The sequence below is a fragment of the Sturnira hondurensis genome, unplaced genomic scaffold, assembly GCF_014824575.4.
Source record: "Sturnira hondurensis isolate 20B ecotype Veracruz unplaced genomic scaffold, ASM1482457v3 Scaffold0007406, whole genome shotgun sequence".
Taxonomy (NCBI): domain Eukaryota; kingdom Metazoa; phylum Chordata; class Mammalia; order Chiroptera; family Phyllostomidae; genus Sturnira; species Sturnira hondurensis.
This window is the reverse complement of record NW_028080037.1, coordinates 17,911,831-17,931,107: the sequence shown is the minus strand read 5'-3', so window position 1 is coordinate 17,931,107 and position 19,277 is coordinate 17,911,831. Positions and strand designations below refer to the sequence as shown.

Sequence of the window (19,277 nt, the reverse complement as noted above, 5' to 3'; positions counted from 1 at the left end):
GTTGCGGAAGGGTTGACTCAGCCCCATTGTAGCCACTGCTCCTATAGAGCTGCCTCTGGTATACATGATCCAGCTCTCCTCCAAAACCATAGTCCTCCAATGGGCTGTGTACCCGAGGCCCTGTCTCTCTGAGAAGTTTCTGGTACCACCTGCCAAGGAGTGGGAAATTTCCCCTTTCAAGCCTGCATTCTGCTTTCACTTCTCTACATCCCCCAAATAATCGTTACAACACAGCGCACAGGCAGCTGTCTGTTAAAGGTGCCAAACCACAGTGCCACTGAAAAAGGGGATCCTAGGCCACAAACCAGCGCCTTCCCCCCACCCACCCACCCACCCACCATTACAAAAGGTATAGCTTCACAGTTTCGTGTTACTTAGTTGGCTTGGCTGGCCTCAGCTTGACTCAGGCTGAGTCACCGTGGGCCTACCTGACTAACTCCCTGTACAAGCTGACTCCTCTTGTAACCCAGCCCTGGAGTCCTTGCTCCTCCTCTCCAGTTGTCCCTCACTTCTATCCCCAGGCCTAGGCACAAGCTGTTTTTCTCACTGGGCCTTATTAACTTCTTTAGGAATAGCTTACAACCCCTCCATCCAAAGTCCCCAAGACCCCCAGGAATGTTTCCAATGGGCCTCTCCTCTGTCCAATCTCTTTTCAGACTTTACAAACTCTGATTCCCTCCTGCTTTTTTCATGGGTGACTACCCAAGCTCTCCAGGTCTAGGGTGTATCAATCAAGGTCAACTCAAGTTCTCCCTTCTTAAAATCCTCTTTGACTCTCTTTCCAAAGCTCCTCTGGTTGCTCACTCCTCCTAAAGCACAAAGTAGGGAACAAATGCTGGTGAAGGGGGCAAAGGGTAACCTGGAGGGTTTCTGCCTCAGTCAAGAGGCTGAGAGAGATGTCAGCTTCAGAGGCCCTGTGGCCCTGTGGCCCTGTGAGGTTCTCCATGGGCCAGCGCATTGGAGAACTGGTATCAGTTATAAACTTCCAGGCCAACAGACAGACTTGAACTGACTTTGTATTTTGATGCCAAGGGAAATTTAGACGTATAGATTTAACACAGTTTAAACTATTTTTCAGTTTTGGAGAGGAAGTACTTACATTTGCACTTGCTTGCACACCAGGTTTTCCTTTCAAGCATGTAGCACAATAACGTTTTTCAACCATTTTAAATTTTAGACTAGAAATCACCATGCTTATTTCTCTTCTAAATTAGCAGTTTTTAAACTTTGTAAGTTAGCAGAACCTGTGGTCAAACAAAATCTTAGTAGACTTCCTTTTTATAAAATAAATAAATAAATATTGAGTTACTGGGGAAGAGGGAAAGGGCTGCCCCTGAGGCTTTCTGCAGCACCTAAAGGTTGTAGTGGACATATTTTCAAAAACCTCTACTTGAGAATATAACCGTCCTTCACTAAATCTAAAACACGGGCTATTATAAGACATGCCATGTAGTATAAAGAAAGAAAAACACCTTGCTACTTCAATATGCATGCCTCTGATTGATCGTAACACACAAGCCAATTTCAAAAATGTTAAAACATGGTCAGTGTGTAGCTGGACTTGATTATTTACAATACTTTAAATAAATATACACATAAATCATGTTCATCATGTTCCCTTAGTCATGCAGTCAATCTGAAAGTTAAATTTAAGTGAAGCGGCAACACTAACTTGATGTAAATGTTACCTTCCATTTACTGTGCATGGCTAAGTGCTGTGCACCAGGCAAACGCCAGCTGAAGGGGTCTCCACATCATGATGTTTCCATTCACTGAGCACTTGCCAAGCACAGTGCTGAGTGCTATAGATGCATGGTCTCGTTGAATCCCGATACGAACCCTCCCAAGCAGGTATTATTCTGCTATTTTATAGAGGGAGAATTTGAAGCTCAGGGAAGTTCACCAATCTGCCCAAAGTCACACAATGAGTAAATGGATCAGGTCAGATATTCTGATGTCAAAGCCCATGCACATTCTACTTTCTAGAGTATTCTAGAAAAGTCTAGAGTCGGGAGTGACTTAGAGGTCACGGTTCCCCATTTGAGAATCTCCCTTCCCAGCTTCCCTGACAGATGGTGCTGCTTCAGTAAGTCTGACCAGATAGAGCAGTCTACACAAACCAGTGATTATCAAAGCTGCCCAACCATCAAAAATAAGTAGGAAGCTTTTAAAAATGCATATTCTTAGGGCCCTTTTTTAAGGTGTTTTTTGTTTTGTTTTGTTTTGTTTTGAAGTAGGTCTGGAATGCAGCCCTGGAATCTGTATCTTTAGAAAGCACACCCAGGTGATTCTGATACATGGGCAGGTTTAGAAACCATTGCTACAAGCCTGTGACGCCTTAGATGAAAATTAAGAAGAGCTGAATTACAGCCTCATCAAGGAAGCAGTGGCTTCTGCACAAAAGAAGGATGCAATGTTTCTCTGTTGGGTAGAATAATTCAATTCTAGACACGAGTAAGGAAAACCACTCACCGAAAACCCCACATGAAACACTGAACCCTGCCTGCTTTGGGTGGGGCTAATTCCTCTTACCAAACAACTCTCAGCCCAGACCCACACCTGGGCACTAGCAGGAAGAGAGGCATCATTGCTGGTTGAGGCGTGAGGTGTTCCCAGGTCTAGACCAAATGTAGAGTACATAAGGGTGTTTCTGTCCCATCCTTCCCCCATCATTGGCTTCCCCAAGACCCAGAGGCTGGAAGCTAACGTCTTATCCCTATTAAATCAGCACTAAAACTTCTGCATGAAGAGATATAAGTTTCCTGTCATCATGAGGGAGGGCATTAAAAGCAGGGAAAAGGGGAGAACTTAGGCTGGATGGGCACTTAGCAGGCTTATTGTAGGGGACACTGAAGCATTAGACGGGGTGGAGATACACCGTTTTCAGAATAACTAGAGTAAACTTCAAGGTCCTATTTAGCTATCTAATTCAGCAAATCTCAAGTCCACTAAGATTTCAAGCCAGGCTTGGCTCTGAAACCTGGAGAGTGGCTCCGTCCAACAGAACTTTCTACAATGATGGAAATGTTCTATATCTGTACTGTCCAATATGCAGCAATTAAGCACTTGAAATATGGCTAGTGTGATTTAGGGGGGAGGGGGAGTTTAACGTTACCTCATTTTAATTTCAGTCTAAGTAGCCAGTGTGATTACTGGCTATCATATTGGACCACACAGTCCTAGAGGGACTATCCCAGCCTTGTCTTGCACTCTGTGATCCAAGCTGCCTGTTCAATGCCAGCTTTTAGGAAAACGCCAAAGTTCAAAGCATGAGAATACAAAAGCCCTGACAAAGAACAGGCAGGAGGCATCGGAATATGTGTCCCTCTCCCCACACACACAGTGTCAGGAGAGACCACCATGAGAGACCCACCACGGAAATCAGCCTCTGCCCAGTATTCTTGGCCACCTTAAGGATAAAGCAAAAATGACTTCAGGGGTAATCCAAACAATTGCGAAGAACCCAATGATTAAAACTCATCTCAAAACAACAAGCCAAAGCCCAAATGCAGCATGCTGCCCTCATAACTTTTCTCTGCTATGCATGACAGTGACTTCACTTGCTTTACTTTCTCATTTCTCTTCTTCTAACCAGCCTCTTCTTATCGTATTTATGCTTCATTACCCGCTTTTTCACCAGCCAGGCTTACTTGTATCCTAAGCCCAAGGAATTACATGATTTAGCCAAATTGGTCAACCAGTCATTTGGATGAGAAATCTGGATGCAAAGGGTCATTGGGCTAAACCGACAAACCAACCAGGGCCCTGTGCGGTAGGATGGAAGGGACCTCCCAGCTTCTCTTTGGTCCATGCACATGTCTTTTGATTGGGATAGTTCTGCCCTCATATAAGTGTCTGGGAAAGAGGTTCTTAAGTAGACAAAATCCAAAATCCACTAAGAGATGGAGAAAACCGTAATTGGGAACAGTAGGGGCCCCTCTTCTACCCATTCAACAGGTATGCCCCTAAAGCCTCCGTGCATCGGGCACTGCATGAGGCCCCCACAGTAGGACAGATAATGCCTTTCTTCCATGGGAGTTAAAGTAGCAAAAGGTAGCAAACAGCTGTTTATTGAGTTTCTACCTCATAAGAGGTGTCCGTCCACACCTCATAACACTCCTGGAAAGTAACTCTTACCATCTTCATTTTATAGATACAGAAGTGGAAGCTCCAATTTGTCCTAACTTTCCTTGGTCTGTGTGCTCTTTCTGCTTTTCTTCTCTGCCCACGTGTGCATTCTCTTCCTCTATCTCTTGAAGGATTCCAAACACTCTTTTAAGGCTATTCCCTTATCAGAAGACAGTGAGGGTGCCCAGGAGATCTGGTGAGCCAGAGACCAATCACCAGGATCTAAGGCAGAAAGGAGGAATCCCCACTGCCCCAACCCAAGAAGAAGGTGGCCTCCTACAGGGAATATCGTAGTTAAGCAAACAGTATTTCAGAAAAAACTTACCGGCCACCACACCATACTCCGTCCTGCCAGGAAGAAGCCTCCAACGGTCCCACGATTAGTGGAAAACATAGCCTGAGGAGGAAAGGGTCAAAAGTTTAATAGAAAACTAGAACAGGGTGACCATGCCAGCCAGAAGGACATACCTCCCCATATACTCACACTTCCTTCTCCCAACTTCACGTGCTGCCTTGGAGCGCCAGTGTGCTCAGACGGAGCAGGCAGGGACTAACACATGACCGACTAGGAGACCAAGGCTCACAAAGTTTAAATACTAACTCTGCAGTGAGCTTATGGTGTGACTTTGAACGAATCACTCCACCTGAATCTCTCTGCAAGGGGAACTGGAAATGTTTATGGCTTTTTTCACAAGCATACTCAAAGTGCCTGGTAAAACATCACAGTTTTTGAGAGCACCACTCAGTATGTGTAATACATCTCAATAATGCTGAAGAAAAGGAAGGAAGGAAGGAAGGAAGGAAGGAAGGAAGGAAGGAAGGAAGGGAATGCATAGCAATCATACTAAATATTACATAAAAGATTAAGCATTCAAACTCAACTCAAAACTATCCTCTTTGAGGATGTAGGTAGGAGTTGACCAGAAACACTACTTTTCAATGTATTCTGAATACCATGAAATAATTATTATCATGAATACAGAGGAAGGAGGAGGTTCCTTCTCACTGGGGTGTCAGGAAAGGATTCACAGAGAGGGCAGCATTGCAGCAAGTTTTGAAGAAAGGGGCGTTTGCTAGTCAGAGAAAAGAAGGAAAGGACATTTCAGACTTCAGGAGCAGCACGATGATGACCCAGACGTAGAGCTGCACCACTGTGACGAGGAGAGAAAAGTGAATAATGTCATCTGCTGGACCTGGTTAAGGTGTATGGATGGGGAGAGTGGGGAGAAGTGAAGACAGACCACAGACCCTCAAATGCCAGGCTAAAAAGTATAGGCTTTATTCCATAGACAGTAGGGAGCCACTGANAAAGGGGCGTTTGCTAGTCAGAGAAAAGAAGGAAAGGACATTTCAGACTTCAGGAGCAGCACGATGATGACCCAGAAGTAGAGCTACCACTGTGACGAGGAGAGAAAAGTGAATAATGTCATCTGATGGACCTGGTTAAGGTGTATGGACGGGGAGAGTGGGGAGAAGTGAAGACAGACCACAGACCCTCAAATGCCAGGCTAAAAAGTATAGGCTTTATTCCATAGACAGTAGGGAGCCACTGAAGGTTGATGAGAGAAGAATGACTTGCATATCCAATACATGACCACCAAGCCCCTCTCACAGTTCCTTGGGATGTTGCCTCTGAACCTTCAGATATTTCCTGGTCCAGCTCAGGCCCAGGCCCAGTCCTCTAGCAGTAAAGGAGGACACTGTGTCTGCTCTGGCCTCCTTTCCCTTTACTTTCTCTGTGTCAATGACCTTCCCTTAGCTGAAGCTTGCTAATCTCCCTAAAAATGCCAATGGATGATAATAGCCCTGTCAGAGGTGTTTATGTTTTCATAGGGACCTCTGAGGCTGAAGAGTATCACTGGTCCAAAGGCATTAACCTCTGATGGTGATATTTCCAGCACTTAGGAACCCACCATTCATTCACTCAAACATGTCTGCTACAGATAGCACATTGCTGCATGCTCAGTCTGCAAAGATGTACTAGACTGAGTCCTTCAGGGAGCAGGACCATTAATGCATCCACGCAATCAGTGTAGACCTGGTGCATACCCCTTTGCGCTAGGCAGTGCCAGGGAGAGCACAGCGCAGATATTTCTGGACTCCTGGCAGGGTCCTCTCTCCCACAGGACATACACTTGGGGCCTCTGTTGTGGTTTTTCTGGGAAGAGCCAAAAAAACAGCAGAACCAAGGAGCAGACAAGGTAGCTAAGGCTGAAACAGAAATAAGTCCAAAGAACTCAGGCTCCAGCAGCTGGCCAGGGAAAAACCATTCTGAAGTTGAAGAATGCTGACACCCCCAGGCAGGGTTGGAAGAAGAATGGAGTTGGAATCCACACACAATATTTCCAAGCTGGTCTTCGACACGAAGAGCATAGAGGACAAAGATGAGGCCAGAGGCTAGGGTGGGGTGTTGGAAGAATTCAGGAGCGGCTGTGCTGGGGACAGATAAAATGTGAGGAGAGGTTATACCTATATCCAGCCTTTTCCTCTCTAGAATATTCACCCCCTCCTTCCCAAAAGCACAGACCCTGCATAACCACCCTTCAAGGACTCTCCAAATACCACCTTCACCATGAAGCCTCACCTGACACGCCCCCACAGAACCTTCTCCTCCCCTCCTTGAACAAACATACGCTCTCTTTCTTGTGAACTTCTAGACACCTCCATCTATACCTCATACATGCCTCTTATCACCTTTTTTACTTTATATTATATTATGAATTTTCTTTCCAGTTTTATCGAGGCATCTTAACAAGTAAAAATTGTATATATTTAAGGTGTACAATGTGATGTTCTGATATAGATATTCATTACCAGAAGATAGGGAGTGAGGGAAGTGGAGAGGTGTTGGTCAAAGCTACAAAGTTTCAGTTATAAGAGGATTAACTTCTGGAGCTCTGATGTCCAGCGTGGTAACTGTAGTTTGTAATACTGCACGGTGCAGCTAAACTGGCCAAAAGAGTAAATATTAAGTGTTCTCAATACACCAAAATAGATAGATAGATAGATAGATAGATAGATAGACAGACCATGTGAGGTAATGGATGTGTTACTTAGTTTGATTGTGGTAATTATTTTACAAATATTTAAACCCTCATAATGCTTAGTATAATGCCATGTGCATAGTGCACTTCAGTAAAAAGTTAAATGAATGGGATTCTCAATTCTCTCAGGCTCCATTCTTTCCCCTTTACCCACCCTTAACACTTTATGGAAATGAGCAACACTCCACCCCCTACCCCGCCCCATTCTAGGCAGGCATTCTGAAGACAGGCTGTCAGCAGCATTCAGTAGGTGCTTCTTGGGGCATGCATGGCAGCTTAGGTACACTGACTCCTTTCTCCCTGCTGTTCACTCCCTACAAACAGAAACACGCTAACTCCATGAGCACCGGACACTCAAAGGAAAACTCTAAAATTCCAGACCTCACTCTGTAACTTATGGCATTAAATTTGCCCATGGACCCTGCAACTGGAAGAGAACGATTTCACTACTGCAAGGAGCAGGAGCTAAAGAAGTGCCATTATTGACCCACATGGGTTTTTTTTCCCTCAATGGAATAATAATATCACTGAGCAAAAGGAATGCTCTTGAGACCTTTGCAGCTTGAGAAAATGGGGATGTTGGGCCTGGAGAAGGGAAGACTCAGGTATGGCCTATAGCCTCTGACACATAAAGTGGGACAGACTCACTCAGTGTGGCCAACATAAGGCACAGCCAGACACAGTGGGAGAAACTCTAAGACATCTGATCTGAGCTCAGAACAAACAAAAATTTCCTCGCTGTCAGAGATGTCCAGAGGTGGAAACAGGGCCACTGGGAAGAGTTTTTGCTGCAAGTATTCTAGTGAAGTGCTGGCAACTTGTCAAGATGATTTTGTCAAGTGGCTTAAAGAAGAGACTCAAGCATAGGTTGGAGATCAACTGTAGGCCCTCACTTTGTGAAAATATGTGAGGGAAGATGAAATTCAGTACCCCCAGGACACTGCCACAGCAATGCAAGGGATGGTAAGGACCCTGGAGAGGATAAAATAGTGTCCCAGAAATAAAATAGTGTTTTAGGAAAGAGGCACCATGAGATAATGCAAAGAGCATTGCCTGTGGAACCTTAAGACCTGAGTTCTAGTCCCAGCTCTGATGCTGATTCATCTGAGTGATTTCTGGTCACCCTCTCTGACCCTCAGCTGAAAATGGAAATGTTGGGCTCCCCAGTGGCCTGCTACTCAGGCATCCAAGGATGTTATTCGTGCAAATGATCACATAAGGACTTCTGGCCAAGATGGAGGCATAGATAGACACACTTTGCCTCCTCGAACAACCATAAGAAGGATCACAACTAACCTCAAAACAAAAAGCAACGAGAACTGCAAGAAAATTGAACCATATGGAAGCCAAATAACCAAGGATTTAAAGAAGAAATATTCATCCAGATGGGTAGGAGGGGTGGAGACAGGGTGCAGGGGCAGAGGAGACATGGTGTGGTGGCGGCAAGGTGGCCAGTGGAACAGACAGTCCCACATTCATGTGCGGCAGATAAAAACTGGGGGGACACCTAGGGAGCAAGTAATCCCAGTCCCAGGCCAGACTGCGCAGCTCAGAGTTCCAGCGTAGGGAAATAAAACCTCATAACTTCTGGATGTTAAAAACCAGTGAGGGGTGGGGAGGCAGAAGAAACTGCCGGTCCCTCAGGAGAGTCCATTTAAAGGACCTGCATGATCCTAGAGTGTCCACAAACCCACCCACTCTGAGATTAAGCACCAGGGCAGTAGCTAGAAGGGCACCAGTCACACAGAGGAAGTGGGGGAAGTGACTGAAAACAGGGCAAGAGCCAAGCAAGCAGCATTTTTCCCTCTCTGAATCCTCCCTCACATACAGTGCCATAAAGCAGTGAAGGAAGAGGGTTGCCCCACCCCGGGGAATACTTAAGGTGCCACCCCTTACAAGTAACAGGTAGGCCAAAACAGGGAGTCAAAGCAGCTCTACCTAACACACAGAAACAAACACAGAGAAGTTGCCAAATTGAGGAGACAAAGAAATATGACCCAAATGAAAGAACAGATCAAAACTCCAGAAAAAGCCCTGACTGGTGTGGCTTAGTGAATTAACTCTGACTGCGAACCAAAGGGTCACCAGTTGGGTTCCTAGTCAGGGCACATGCCTGGGTTGCAGGCCTAGTCCCCAGTAGGGGGTGCATGAGAAGCAACCACACATGATGTTTCTCTCCCTCTCTTCTCTCTGTCTATAAATAAATAAATAAATCTTTAAAAAGGAAAAACTCCATAAAAAGAACTCAGTGAAACAGAGCTAGCCAACCTATCAGATGCAGAGTTCAAAACACTGGTGATTAGGATGCTCTGAGAACTCAGTGAATACGGCAAACACATAAGGGAAGAGATAAAGGCTACATTAAGTGAAATAAAGAAAAATCCACAGAGAACCAACAGTGAAGGGAAGAAGCTGGAGTTCCAATCAACAAGTTGGAACATGAGGAAGAAATAAACAGTCAACCAGTACATAATGAAGAAACAAGAATTCAAAAAAATGAGGAGAGGATGAGAAGACTCTGGAGCATCTCCAGACATGCTAACATCCAACTCATGAGGGTGCCAGAAGGAAAAGAGGAAGAGCAAGAAATTAAACACTTATTTGAAAAAATAATGAAAGAAAATTTTCCTAATCTGGCAAAGGAAATAGACATACAAGTCCAAGAAGCACAGACAGTCCCAAACAAGTTGGACCCAAAGAGGGTGACACCAAAATATGTCATAATTAAAATACCAAAGGTAAAAGACAACGAGAGAATCTTAAAAGTAGCTAGAGAAGAGAATTACCTACAAAGGAATTCTCATAAGACTGTCGGCAGATCTCTCAAAAGAAACTTTACAGACAAGAGGGGCTGGCAAGAAATATTCAAGGTCATGAAAAGCAAGGACCTACAACCTAGTTCAATCTATCCAGCATAGCTATCATTTAGAATAGAAGGGCCGACAAAGTGCTTCCCAGACAAGATAAAGCTAAAGGAGTTTATCATCACCAAGCCCTTATTATACGAAATGTTAAAGGGATTTAGTTAAGAAAAAGAAGAGGATCAAAATCATGAACAGTAAAATGACAACAAACTCACAACTATCAACTGAATTAAATAAACAAATAAATAAATAAAAACTAACTAAGCAAACAATTACAGCAGGAACAGAATCATAGAAATGGAGATCACATGGAGAGTTATCAGCAGGGATGGGGGAGGAGGAGAATGGCGGGGGAAACTACAGGGATTAAGAAGCATAAGTGGTAGGCACAAAATAGATGGGGGCGATGTTAAGAATAGTATAGGAAATAGAAAGCCAAAGAACTTATATGCATGACCATGGACATGAACTAAGTTGGGGAGCATTGCTTGAGGGAAGAGAGGTACCTGGCAGAGAGGGTCAAAGGGGGAACAATTGGGAAAATCGTAATAGCATAATTAATAAAATGTATTTTTTAATAATTAATTAATTAATTAAATAGCTAGGCCCTCAAAAGAAAACAAAATGGTCACATAAGGCAGGGGCCAGTAAATGTTTCCTGTGAATAAAAAGAGCCAGATAGTAAATATGTTTTGTGGGATACATATGAGATCCACCATATATTCTTCTTGTTTTGTTTTGTTTTTTACAACCTCTTAAAAGTGTCAAAACCATTCTTGACTGTGGGCCACACAAAACAGGCTGTGAGCCAGATTTGGTCAATGGGTCATAGTTAACGACCCTTGGCATAAAGGGCTTAAGGATGGTTTAATGAAATGTTCCAAAAAGAATAAAGTAGGAGAATCAGCCTAAAAGCATACAAAATCCCCCCAAGAAACAAGCTGAGAGATAATGAAAGAAAAAATGGAAACACACAATTAACCTCGAGTAACATGGGGTTACCAACCCCCATGAACTTGAAACCCACATGTAACTTCTGACTCTTCAAATGCTTACCCACGGTCATCCCTCGATATCCATGAAAGATTTGGTAAGAGAAGCCCTGTGGATACCAAACCCACAGAAGCTCAAGTCCCTTATACACAATGGCATAGGACAATGCACACAGTCAGCCCTCTAGGTCTGCGAGTTCCTAACCAAGGATTGAAAATAGTTTGCTATCCCTGGTCAGGTGAATCCACAGACGTGAAACCCCAGGGTACAGAGGGTCAACCTAGTAGTTACTGGGAAAAGTCTGCATATAAGTAGACCCACAGAGTTCAAGCCCTAGTTGTTCAAGGGTCAACTGTACACCAAAGAATAAGCTCAGGCCTCAATATGACTGGATGAAGTAGTGTTGGAAGAGGACAAAACAGAATGAAGTACTGTTAGAAGAGATGGGGGTGGGGACAGAGGGACATTAGCTGTGTCTCTTCGAAGCACAGGAAGCACAGTGGGGCTGGCTCACTCTGTCTCTGCAGCCGGGAGACCATGCAGGAGTCAGGATGCCTGACCCTGAACCAAGCCATTCTTGACACCCCAAGAGAAAGAAAGGGGGATGTAAACCGGAAGAAATTCAACCCACTAAATGATCAGGGTCCAGAGGGGGAAGGTTAAATGTGGACAGATACTAGCAGACTCATTAAAGAGCGCTTAACAGGTCAAGGGATTCTGACTCACGGATATTTGAAAAGAATAAACACCATCATCATCAGGACTGGCAGGGCTAAATAAAATGAGATTTCTTAAGGGAATGGAGATGATCAGTGATTGTCTGGCAAATAGGCAATACAACACATCGAACAAACGATGGATTCACCTCTGGCCTCCAGAGGTGACAAGCTGTGGAGGGGCGGAAGGAGGAAGGCAGGCCAGGCAGCAAAGTGTCTGGTGCCCTGGAAAAGACACCTGAGTTCCAGGAATCACAGCCACATGGGGCTTCAATTTCTTCTTCAGTAAAATGGGGACTAATATTCCTGCCCTCTCTGCCTCACAGCTTTTTGTCAGGATGTCCTAGCCAGCTGGCCACTTTTGTCCATTTTACTTAAAAGGACAAAAAATAATTCAGGGCCTGGATCACCCCTCGAGGGCAAATAATCATAGTATTTTTCAAGATTTCTAGCATTCATAATGAGCTTTCAGACTCAGCTCTGCTGGTCCTCACAAAAACCTGGGGAAGTCCTAAGGATAAGTAACATTGTGCCCATTTCACACTTGAGTAAACTGAGGCTGAGGCAGGCTATCCTGGGTCACGTGCCTGAAACCACGTGGAAGCCCTTACTAAACTTGAGAGCCAAGCTTCTAATTGGACACCTCTGGGAAGCTGAAGGTTTAGAGGAAGAGCCAGCCACACCAAGCCCTTGTGACAGTTGGGGAGGCTTTTAGTGACATCTGGTTTCTTCAATTACTTAAAAACAAAACAACTTCACTTTATCCCTAAAAAATTTCCATGGCCATGGAAGAGTTAATGTCCACCCTCCTCTCCTCCTGGTCTGCCACTCTCCACTAAAGCCTTCCAGAGTAGCTGGAACTTTTGCGAATTTAAAACACCTCTTCTGGTTGTTGGGTGTGCCAGTCTGTCACAAGTGAAATTTCCATGTCTCGGGCTTCTAAGAACAAGTTTCTCTGGTTTGGTGTGTCCCCAGAGTCCCAAAGGGGAGCCACGGGGCATTTCCCTCTTCCCAGTGCCCGGCCACCTCCAGACTTCCTCCCCCTCCTCCTCTACTCCGCTTTCCCAACTCCCACTCGCTCCACCCCTGGGATCCCATGGCACAAGGCCTTTGGGCCAGCCTTTCTCAGGAGGGGAACACGGAAAGGCCCCGTCTGTAGGCTGCCCTACAGCACCTGCGACTGGCAGAAGCCTGTGCCCTTCCCCACCTACACCATTTTTTTTCCACCCGAACCTGGATGACCAAGAGGCTCCAGGACAGTACTGACCTCCTCCCAAGCGTGGGAACCTTCCCTGCAACTGCAGGCTGGCCCTCTCCTGCCCCTCACACCCTGTCCCCATCTCTCGCCCTCCTTCTCTGCTCACGGTCCCGAGTGCCCATGTTCCGGGCTGGCCAGCGCCCAGCTCACTTCTGCTCATCCTTACTTGCCTCCTCACTTCACACCGAGCCCCCCGACTTCCTCTCTTAAGTGCTTCCAAGCCATTTCCACTCCCGCTCCACATACCTTTAAGGCCATCCTCCCGACCCTCCTCGCAGTTCACCCAGGCCTTTGCTCCTCCGTGCGCCCCTCTCGTCCTGTCCCTCCCGGTGGCCCTCGCTCCTTCCGTCTGCGAGTGTCCCAGGGCCCCTACATACCCACAACCCGACAGCCATCACCACCACGAAATACAGGACGATGATAGAGATGTCAGGCGCATTCCGGATGAGCTCATAGGTCGCAAGGGGCGCCGCGGTCGCAGTGGTCGCGGGGCTCCAGGTGCTATTTTCCATGGCAGCGGCGTTGAGCTGTGCCTACCACCGAGGCCTCTCGCTCCTTACAAGGCCTTCGGGTTAATGATCAGCCTCAGAGGAGGGCACGCGCGAAGTCGCGGTAGTCTGGGCGGCGGTGGGAGACCCCTGCGCTGCGCGCGCCGTCGGGAGCACCTCTGCAGCAGCTCGGGACGCAAACACGGGACGAGCAGTGCGTTCCACGGCACGCGGCAGGCGGCTGCGGGCCGGCAGATAAAGCCATTTGCCAGCGGGGAGGAGCCGAACAGAGGGCGGTGCCCACCTGTCAAAAAGGCCCGCAGTGCTCCTGCAGCGGGCATCCGACGGATCTCCGGAACTGCCGCCCGCCACTCCCGAGCAGAGAGCGGGAGCGGCTCCATTGAAGAACCAGGCTACCTGGGGCCAAGTGCCCAGTGGCTTCAAGACACCTGTCACCTGCCCTTGGAGCAGTCCCAGGCCCTCTGTGAACTTTGCTTCCCCACATATAAAATGGGTGCCGGACTGGCTGTTTCCAGGAAGCAGCCAAGTTCTTGGTCTCCACGGAGAACATTCTGGGGTAGACAGAGAGTTGTTGGATGTTGCTGGTAAAAGCTGAGCACAATTGTAACCTCTTGGCCAAAGGAGGACCACCAGATGACTACCCACCCACCCACAGTTTTATCTCCCCCTCCACAGCCTGCAGCCTTCAGGGACACTGTTACCGCACCCTAAGGAGAGGGAAACTGAGATGTGGAAAGGGGATCCTACGAAGAGCTATTTTCTTGCCCTGTGCTTCACCCAATAATGCAATTTGGTGCCCTTCTCAGGCGGGCAGGAGGAAAGATACCAGGGAATCCTTGCCAAGGAGCTCGTCAAACCTTGACCCTTCCTGGGGGCTCAACCCATTTGGAAGCACATAGGCAGGGTTCAGACCAGAGACGGCTGAGAAGGGGAGGCATGACTCACCCAAGACCACACTGTGAGCCCATGATAAATGTGGTTCTGCAGTCCAGGCCAGGGCAAGCCCAGTTCAGAGGACAGCTGGGAGATGCTTTCAGGCACTGATGCTGGAGGCCACAGAGCAGTCTCTTTTGGAGGGAGGGAGGAGGAGGGATCTTTAGTAGGGTTATGAGGTACAGGTGAGGAAGGGGAAGGGCCACACAAACCCTGCCAGGATGCTGTTCTGCCTCAGGCTCCCCCTGCACACCACCAGACAACCACCCACGGCCCAAATGCCACTAGCCTGCTCCTTCGCACTTGGCAGCCTCTGAGGTCCCTCCTCTCCTCCCTCATCAGTGCTTCATCTTCCTGCTGAGGCTGCAGTCTACCATTTTCCCCATCAAACCCCCAAGACTGTAAACTGTATAAGGATTCAATGTCCAGGGCCCATCTGAATGCCCGACCACAGGGAGCAGGAATTCTCCTTCCAGGGAGCCTGGCATCAGGGGTTCTTCTCCCTGGATGCCTCCAAGCTCCTCCACCACGGATGCCTCCTCAGAGTGGAGCATCTAACTCCCTATCATCGTGTCCACTTGTCCAGCATTCAGCTAAGTGTTTCAACCTGGCTCTGGGCCAAGCATGGCCCCTGCTTTCAAGGGACTTCAGGTCTGATCTGGAAGTGAAACCCTCCACAGGAAAAACCCAGCCCTCTACCTCCAGCTGCAGGCAGCCAGCCCTGCCAAGTTCAAAAGTGAAGTCTATGGAAATGAGCAAATCCAGAAAGGGAGCAGGAGTGACGCCTGGAAGTGCTAACAGATCTCAAAGGAGGGACGTCCTTTGATCTTTCTAGGACAGCAGAGCATGGATGCCCAGAGAAGGAAGGGGTGGTGGCCAGGGGAACCCAAAAGTGCCGGTCGTTCGTTCACTCACTAAAGGAAATGAATGAATAACAAAAGCAGCTTCTGTGTGCCTCGACAGGGGAGCCAAGCCTGGGGCCACAGCAGTGAATGAGACCCCAGGGTTCTTCCCCTCACAGGGCTCCCAGCCCAGTGGAGGAGACAGACTGTCATCGAAGATGAGACAAATACCTATCACATAGCCTTTTGCTATGTGCCCCAAATGTCTGGCAAGGATTTTAACCTGGGGATGAGTGAGGTTAGAGGGAGATGTGGGAAAGCTCTGGTTTGAGAGGGACCCTGAAAGAGAAGGAGCAAGCCAGGTAAGGTGGGAGTGAGGGATGTACCAGGAAAGGGCAAGTTGGGGGAGGGGGAGGGCTGTCCACAATATATAGGGAGGGACCAGTGGGGTGAAAAATAAAAAATAAGCCCTGGCTAATGTAGCTCAGTGGATTGAGCATGGGCCTGTGAAGCAAAGGATCGAGGTTCGATTCCCAGTCAGGGCACATGCCTGGGTTGCAGGCTGATTCCCTGCAGGCCAGTTCCCAGCAGGGGACGCACAAAAGGCAACCATACATTGATGTTTCTCTCCCTCTCTCCTTCCCCTCTAAAGATAAATAAATATAAATTTATGAAAAAAATAAAATCATGTCATCAGCAAGTAACTTCCCACATGGTCATCCCTAGGTTGTGTGAGGCCCTTTTGCAATTTCTCTTCCTCAGCGGTCTCTTCTAACAGGACATTTGAAATTCAAGAAAACAGTTGGGGGGGGGTCCCCATAGAAAGTTAAAACTAGAACTACCACAGGATCCAGCAATCCCACTCCTGGAGACATATCCAAAGAAAATGAAATCGGTATCTCAAAGCGATCTCAGCCCTCCCACGTTCACTGAAGTATTATTCACAATATAGTCAAGATACAGAAAGAACTTAAGTGTCCGTCAATAGATGAATGAATAAAGAAAATGTGTCATATATATATATATAAAATGGGAAATTATTCATTCATAAAAGAGAATGAAACCCTGCCATTTTTGACACCCCCTGTAGGGCCAGACACAGAACAAGAAATGCTGTATGAAGTACAATGTTAAAAAGCCACTCGTAAACCACAGACTAGGATGGTGGTTACCAGGGGCTGAGGGTGAAGGAAGTGAGTTGTTGGTCAAGAGTACAAACTGCCAGGTAAGTTCTGGGGATCCAATGCACAGCATGGTGATTATAGGTAACAATACCATGGTGTACATGAATATTGCTAGGAGAGTAGCTCTTAAATGTTGTCAGCAAAAAAGAAAAATACACACAATGGTAACTAGGGGAGGTGATGGGTGCCTGTTAACTTGATTGGGATAACTGTTTCACACTGCAGGCATATATTAAATCATCACATTGTACACCTTTTAAAAACCATGTGGGCAAACTAATTTCTTTAAGAATTACTTTTCCTGAACAGACGCCTCCAGGGGAATATGGTATGATGCACCACCTGCCCCCAGCAACTGGCCAGAGCTGCCAGGTCACTGTTCATGGATAAGGACCCTGTTGACCCCTCTCCTGCCCTCACTGGTGCCAAGCAAAACCAGGGTCACTAAAGGGGCCCTTACCACGTGAACCCCAGAGAAGGAAGAAAGTTGGCCAATAGCCAGGCCATGAGAGAAGACGAGGCTGATAGGAAAAAAGACAGACATGAAAGCAAGAAGCAGACCGCAGATGAGCCTACACAGGTTCACAATCTATAGTCAGACCAAAGGCCTAAGTTTGAAAAGCCAGCTATCTACAGCAGTTAAACCAGACTGTTGGGAGAAAAATAAATATTCAAATGTCTCTGAGGTCCCTAAGCTAATATCTACCGGTGGCAGCAGTGTGCCCAGGATTTGGAGGGTAATGACTTATCACTCAGTGGGAATTTTCCTGTAGAACCTTCTCTGTCTCCCTCCACACTACTCATCGGCCCAGGTCCTACAGGAGCCCCACCTGGGCCTGCCAGCCTGGGAGCTACCCGCCCCGCCAGCAGGCTCCTAATGCACAGGCCCACCTCTCACTGGCCAAACTGAGTCCTTTGCAAACTGCGCTCTTCTTAGCTAGGTAACCTGGAAACAAGCTGTCTGACTTTGGGGGCCTCAGTGTCCTCACTTACAAATTGAAGATAGTAATAGTTATCGAAAATGAGAGAACATAGGGAATGCGTTTCAGTGCATGGCCAAGCACACATTCGGTGCCCAATGAAATGTTAACTTTGATCTTCATCGTCATCGCCTTACCTAGACCACAAGATATGGGGCCCCAAGCTGGGGCCCTGCCCGCACAGATACAAAAACGAAAACATAGACTGTGTGTTGGACAAGTGGAACAACTTTAACCTTCACAATGAGCCCCCGTTGTCATCCCCGTTTTGTGGAGGAGAGCCTTCAGACTCACAAGAGTTATGGAACTTGCCAGAAGGCCAGGCTGTTACTCAACCTCATGTAGGTCTAATACCAAAGCCTATATTTTAACCCCTGGTGCAGAGAGCAGGGAGAGAATGGAACACAGAAAAGTAAGTGAGTCTTAGCCCTGATTCCAAGCCTACACTCCAGCCAGCCCCTCTCTATTCTTCCCCACACCTCACCCCTGGCCCAGCGCTGGGCTGCCTGGAGGTGCAAGGCATTTCAGTGAGTCATTCATTCTAACAGGAGCAGGCAAAATTCAGCAGCATTACAGGCACCATCTCCTGCCAAGTGCCCTGGTTTTCTGAAAATCCAGAGACCAGGATGGAAGCAGGTAGAGTAGGAAGAGTTAACTGTCACTCAGGTCCTGAAGAAGGCAGCCCTCTGAGAGCTCAGTGTGACCCTCACCCAGCATGTTCCAACTCCCCCTCTGAGATGAGACAAAGCAGCAGCTCCTTTGCCCACCTCCACCTATTCCCCACCCCTGGTCCCTCTGGCTAACACCACACTCTTGTCTGGGTCTATGTGATACACATGCATGTTTTTTGCTTACTCTCTTCACACTGTTTCATGCATCCCCCCAAACCCCTCCCCTCTGACAGCTGTCAGTCTGTTCCACGTATCTATGCCTCTGTTTCCATTTTGTTTTGTCAGTTTATTTTGTTCATTAGATTCCACATGTAAGTGAGGTCGTATTAAAATACATATATGAAATACTAAAATATGTTAATATATGTAATCTATATCATATTAAAATATATGTGAAAATCAAATAGAAAAAAAGAAGCAGCTTCTGGCAGAAAGTAGCCAGAGGCCTGAAGGCATTGGCTGAGGAACTCACAAGCACTCTTACCTGCTAACCTCACCCCCCACAGAGCCAATTACCACTCATCCATCACCTACTACTGAGGCTGGGATTCCAGGAACACAAAAAACAGGCTCAGAAATCCTTAGGTCCCCGAAAGACCCACAAAGTTAACAGTGGACATGGAAAGGCATCTGTGTATCCAGGAAACACCTGGGGAACATTTGTTGCAGCATCAGGGGGACAAAGGGATCGAGACAAATGTAGTCCCTGCCCTTCAGAATCTTCAATTCCATGCACATGCTTATTGGATGTGGGGTTGGTTTCCTTTTGAGGTGGTGAAGACATTTTGGGACGGGATAGACATGGCAGTTTCATACGTTAGATGCCACTGGGTTCTTTCGCTTACAAATGGTTTGTTTTATGTGAATTTCACCGCAATTTTTTAAAAAATGCACAAAGCAACAAGCCAGAGATAATAAGATTTTAATTCCCCACCAGATACATTCTCCCTAACCTACTAGCAGATCCAAAAGTTTTCCCAAGTTTCATTCATTTATTCAACAAGTCACTTGAGAAGAATGAAAAGGCAAGTTTATTTCACCATCAAAGAGTAATCTCTCCCATCTTATGACTGGTCCTGAAAATTCTACATTGAGAACTTTCTTTCTTTCTTTCCTTCTTTCCTTCTTTCTTTCTCTCTTTCTCTCTTTCTTTCT

At 46.8% G+C, this 19,277-nt stretch overlaps 1 protein-coding gene across 1 annotated transcript in view; it reads right to left on the bottom strand.

Annotated features, from left to right (window-relative positions):
- SLC5A1 (solute carrier family 5 member 1) overlaps nt 1-13,738 on the bottom strand; it is a 58,662-nt gene extending 44,924 nt beyond the window's left edge. Inside the window, exons 1-2 of the mRNA XM_037052590.1 lie at nt 13,381-13,738; nt 4,454-4,525 (exon numbers count right to left, since the gene is read on the bottom strand). Coding sequence (XP_036908485.1) covers nt 4,454-4,525; nt 13,381-13,515 — 207 coding nt within the window. The 5' untranslated portion in view covers nt 13,516-13,738. The remainder of the gene's footprint in view (nt 1-4,453; nt 4,526-13,380) is intronic.
- Between the last annotated feature and the right edge of the window lie 5,539 nt (nt 13,739-19,277).